At 35.3% G+C, this 4,655-nt stretch overlaps 3 protein-coding genes and 1 long non-coding RNA gene across 8 annotated transcripts in view; 1 reads left to right on the top strand and 3 right to left on the bottom strand.

Moving 5' to 3' along the window:
• Positions 1–1,420, bottom strand: part of LOC108622814 (annulin) — a 12,789-nt gene extending 11,369 nt beyond the window's left edge. Inside the window, exon 1 of the mRNA XM_018020906.2 lies at positions 881–1,420. Within this exon, the coding sequence (XP_017876395.1) occupies positions 881–1,013 (133 nt within the window). The 5' untranslated portion in view covers positions 1,014–1,420. The remainder of the gene's footprint in view (positions 1–880) is intronic.
• A 457-nt stretch (positions 1,421–1,877) lies between these two features.
• On the bottom strand, positions 1,878–3,883 carry LOC108622832 (mitochondrial import inner membrane translocase subunit Tim21). 5 transcript variants are annotated; one of them, XM_026811769.1, is made up of 5 exons: positions 3,733–3,883; positions 2,802–3,006; positions 2,487–2,721; positions 2,304–2,403; positions 1,878–2,147 (listed from the first exon to the last, which is right to left on the bottom strand). In XM_026811769.1, the coding sequence occupies exons 2-5, from the start codon at positions 3,001–3,003 to the stop codon at positions 2,019–2,021; spliced, it is 666 nt and encodes a 221-aa protein (XP_026667570.1). In that variant the 5' UTR covers positions 3,004–3,006; positions 3,733–3,883; the 3' UTR covers positions 1,878–2,018. The 5 variants fall into 5 exon arrangements, with proteins under 5 accessions (XP_026667570.1, XP_017876424.1, XP_017876425.1 ...); XM_018020935.2 differs by lacking the exon at positions 3,733–3,883 and adding an exon at positions 3,416–3,501; XM_018020936.2 differs by lacking the exon at positions 3,733–3,883 and adding an exon at positions 3,416–3,501 and having other exon boundaries at positions 2,802–3,018.
• e(y)2 (enhancer of yellow 2) lies at positions 3,495–4,226 on the top strand. Its single transcript, XM_018020937.2, has 2 exons — positions 3,495–3,580; positions 3,791–4,226. Exons 1-2 carry the CDS (start codon positions 3,531–3,533, stop codon positions 4,017–4,019), a joined length of 279 nt encoding a protein of 92 aa, XP_017876426.1. The 5' UTR covers positions 3,495–3,530; the 3' UTR covers positions 4,020–4,226.
• LOC113464061 (uncharacterized) lies at positions 4,198–4,628 on the bottom strand. Its single transcript, XR_003388884.1, has 2 exons — positions 4,370–4,628; positions 4,198–4,296 (listed from the first exon to the last, which is right to left on the bottom strand). It is a non-coding gene; the product is annotated as an uncharacterized LOC113464061 (long non-coding RNA).
• Positions 4,629–4,655: the final 27 nt, after the last annotated feature.

Below are 4,655 nucleotides of genomic sequence, written 5' to 3' on the forward strand. Positions count from 1 at the left end.
TTTTATTTCTTTATATTAAATAAGATATTGTAATGCTTGCTCTAATTTTTAAAATTACTCTAAGATGTTAAGTGCTGTCGTTTTTATTAGAAATTGCAACTAGGATGAAGGGAAAGGGAGAACGTAATGATATCATCGCTGAAAGCGGACGTTTTTAATTTAAGACGATCAGAAATACGTTTACGCACCGTAAACCTTAGTGTACTCGCTTGGTACACTTCCTGGCACATGCTCTCTTAAAATAGGCCTTACGTTTAGGAACAAGCGAAGAGGAGAAGCCTGGCTGGTGCCAAGAACTGGAAACTTTGGAAGTCCGCTATGGATCACTAATTGAATCCATCAGTAGTGACTGTGTTAGATATTATTAATAGAAACTCGAGTAAATTCTTCTCTCACATAGAGAGAGTAAACAACGCGTAGAAACGCACATTCTACGGAGATTACAATTAATCGGTGAAAAATTTATTTGTGTCATCGAGACGAGAGTTACTGGGAATAGATAGAGAAAGATAATTTAATTCTCTCGGACACGTGCCAGTTCACCGGATCCTGATACATGCCATTCATCTAACGTACTGCCAATTAACCGCGGGTCAAACGCGTCGAGCCCGACGCGTCGCGAAAGGGCGGCAGGGAAGTGGGAAGCGAAAGTTAAATAGCGATTTAGGAAGTGAAAAAATTCCATGTTTTTATATCGCTGCTGACGAAACGTCCAGACCTTGTGCAGACGACACGCTTATGTAAATTTTTTTACAAAGAAACTCGTGGGATGACTTAACGACGAAGCAAGGAATTTCCGTGAGCGAGTGATGAATGCGAAGATCGAAGCGATAGCCGTGATTGAAAGTCAAGTCTAACTAGTAAACATTGTTGCACTTACCTGAATTGGCCGCGGCAGGTGGCCGTGGAAGACACTCCGGTTTGGTACATATCGGCTTCAAAGGACTGTCCGTCACGGTCTGCGGCCTGAAGACCGCTCGAAATCTTGAGAAACACGAACAAAACTTCCCCATTCCGTTTTTTTTTTTTTAAATCAACTAACGATCAGAGTAATAATTTAGGTTTTCACAATCGCGGCTCAAATTCGAACGTCTTCCGACTTCATTTTAATTCTTTATACTTCTTCGCGTTACGAAACATTTTCAAATTACCGGGTGGAAATCGTCCGAAGGAAAACTTGTATCGCGCTATTAATTACTCGATCAAGGGCATCTACTTTGACTAAACCATTAATAAATGTAGTATTAATAGAAATGCAGGATGATTCTTCTGACAAGAATTCTTAAATACTTGTTCAATAGATCAAAAGTATTTGATAACGAATCAATGTTTCGATGATATCACGTCGCATTTTGAACGCGTACGCGGACTGATATAGACGACGCGTTGCATCGATCTGCTCGCGAGTAGATGAGCGACTGTCAGAGAATCAGCTGGCGACGTGAGTGATGCGAAGAACGAGAATTCGCCGGGGGTTTCGGCCAATATTCAGGCAATCGCGACTTATCTTCTTATGATTTGTATCTAATTGTATCTGTTTGATTTTATTTAGGGAACGAGAACCCCGAATTTAGCTTGTACGTAATGTTTTTTATTCGGTAATAATCGTGAATGGTCCTTCGAAGAAAAATGTATTAGGTATCGCTTCAATCGAAGCATTAACGATTTCATACGCGTTACAACTATAATGCTTCCTGTTACCGGGAAGATGAAGTCATGCGTCCACGTCGACTTTCATTCTGCGAACTTTTTGAATCCGCTATCTATTTAAAGACCATTATTTTTAAGGGGAAACGTCATTATCACCAGGTTTCTCGGTAAGAATTTGTAATAGAGATAAGAATATGAAGCGGTTTGGGAATGAACGGAGCAACACCTTCTAAGTACCGTTTTTATTGACACAGATTTTACAAAAGTTCGTTTAAAATCATTATAATTATTGCAGATAATTAAGCATTCTAAGCATCTTTATACATACTTATATCAAATACTACTTACAATTGTTTAAAATATTAGCTCTATATAAACTCCGTTTGATCACTATAATCCGGTTCCGGGTCCCTATTATCCTCTATTTTAATAACGGATTGCACCATGTCATCCACCAGAACGTATAAATATCTGTACACGTATTTGCCAGACTGGTCCTGCAATTCAATTTCGAATTAACAATCGAGAAAGCACCTTTCTAACATTTCTCGATAAGCTCTTAACGTTTTTTAGTTTAAAGTAAATTCCAGAGAGCTATTCAGTGAAATGCCAACATTTAATAAAATAAATATTACAAAGTGTGTGATTCTTACTTCTTGCACTTCCAAATTTACGGTACCGCGCCTTCTTATGCCTTGAATATAAAACTTCATTCGCATATGACGTACGTTATCCTTCATAAACGTTATATGACTGAAAAATTATGTTGTCTTTTATTATAAAGAATTATGATGGAGATTAATGATAAATATGTACATTTCTATTAGTCTTTTTACCGTATGTGGCTTCTGCGTCCGCGTCTACTTTCCTCTCCGTATGCTTTTATCGGCTCCCCCAAAGAATCCCTTACTTTTTGGTTTTTGATACAGACATCTAATGCTTTACTGTAAACGTTGTTCGGGCTTTTACTAGAAAACAGTTCATCGAAAATCATGTAAAACATGAAAGCTGTCACTCCTACACCGCCGATGATCACACCTAAGTACCCAGCCGATTTTGTGTTTTCTTTAACTGAAACAAACATCATATTCAAACTGCATCGCTTATTAGAATAATGAATAAGTGTCTACATGTGCATATTTGAAATTTACCTACATCCGCAAATGTGACTTGCATCTTATTCTCGTGCTCGAGGGTGTCTGCCTTAGCAATCGATTTCCTTGTGCAGTAGAATGCATTTTGTCGGAAATTACATTTAATGTTAAAATTCGAGAGAACGGATACATTTCTTAAACTAGATGCTGCTGCGAATCTTTTATATGAAATGTAGTTTATTACTCTTGTGGATGCCATTACCTAAAACGAATACTACTTAAAGATTATAATAATTATTTCAGATATTGAACACCCGTGAAAAATTTCGCATACGAATTTAATTAAATGTGCATATTTTGCTTAATCATTAATCTACGATTTATATTAAACTTATGTCACTTTTATGATAATTAAAACAACTGTAAACATTGTGTAGATTTTTAAATGTTTACATACCAATGTACAAATGAGAAATATTTCATTTGTGGAAAGTATTAAGTATTCACGAATAAAAATTAATAATGCTGTCTCGAAGATGACTCGATTTTAAACGTCGCTTTTGCAATACATGATCATGTTTGGTTAAGTTTCATGATCTTGTGTGGAATACGAACGATGAAATAATGTTAGGTTATGAAGTCGCGAACGTGACATAACCTATTTTATATACATATCAACAACGATCACAGTCCGTTGGCACTTTTGAATTAAAGCTCCCCGAAACCAATTTGTGCAAGGAAACGTGGATTCTAGTCGTAAAAGCGTGGACAAAATTAACATTCTTAATGAAGACCACTCCGCATCAGAGGCTAGTTATGGTTGGAGATCGCGACGGGTAAATATTGCCAATTCGTCGTATAGATACTTCTCAATTCTATATTGCAATTTATTGATTCGGAAGTTCAAGTATGAATACTAACAATTTTTATACACAATCTTTCTCGCGATATTATTATATTATATTATAATTAATAATCGGTCTGGTACCTGGATTTTATTTCATGGAATTAATCACAATTTTAACCAGTTTGTGTTCTTTTTTTAGATTAAAGGAACTGTTACGTCGTCGATTAGTTGAATGTGGATGGAGAGACCAAGTGAAATTAATCTGTAAAGAATTAATCAAGGAACAAGGCCAAGATGTTACTTATGACAAATTACTTTCTATGGTCACATCTAAGGCGAGGACGCTAGTCCCTGATTCGGTTAAAAAAGAACTTTTACAGAAGATAAAAAATCAATTGATTGCTCAAGAAGAGAAACTAAAGATGTAATAATGTAAAACCAAAGAGTTGTTTATAAAATAGGTATCGTTCGACAAATGTACAAATGCTCTCTCATAATATTTCAACATACAATATCTTTGTCACGTGCTAACACTATCGTATTAAACATTAACAATATAAAGGATTATAAGTTGCGTATAAATTGTATGAAATCTTCGGCTGTAAATAATATGTATAAGTGTGAATGGATTTATTTATAATATACATCTGGATAAATAAATAATTTTATCTCACAAGAAGTTGTTAAGTGACGCCAGTCTACCACCTACAAAAATATGTTTCATTATTTTTTATGGGAATATACTGAATGTAATAGTAATACAAAATTATACAACTACCCAAAATGACTCTTGTATCACTTGGCATGCAGACATGCGAAAATTAAATTTTCCCTCTCTACTCACTAATGCAGTATAAGTGCTAACTCTCGTCTAAAAACGATTTTATTATTTTCTAAAAAATTGATTTTACACTTCTGGAAATTGTAGCTTTAATTTGAATGACGTTTTATTAAAATTGCTGGAGTGAAAATCACATAAATATTAAGATTTGATGAAAATTTGTCGTCAGATGGCAGCTCTAAGAGTTTTTGCTAACACTGGATATAGTGCGATGGAGATAACA

Source organism: Ceratina calcarata, unplaced genomic scaffold (assembly GCF_001652005.2).
Source record: "Ceratina calcarata isolate Rehan_Ccalc_2016 unplaced genomic scaffold, ASM165200v1 scaffold246.2, whole genome shotgun sequence".
In the NCBI taxonomy this organism is placed as follows: Eukaryota; Metazoa; Arthropoda; class Insecta; order Hymenoptera; family Apidae; genus Ceratina; species Ceratina calcarata.

Excerpts from the sequence above, each read along its gene's own strand:
- LOC108622832 (XM_026811769.1), bottom strand. The coding sequence starts at position 3,003 with ATGGCATCCACAAGAGTAATAAACTACATTTCATATAAAAGATTCGCA. Across the intron at positions 2,722-2,801 it reads AGTCACATTTGCGGATGTAG|TTAAAGAAAACACAAAATCG; the intron begins GTAAATTTCAAA and ends TGTTTGTTTCAG. Across the intron at positions 2,148-2,303 it reads TAAATTTGGAAGTGCAAGAA|GACCAGTCTGGCAAATACGT; the intron begins GTAAGAATCACA and ends ATTGAATTGCAG.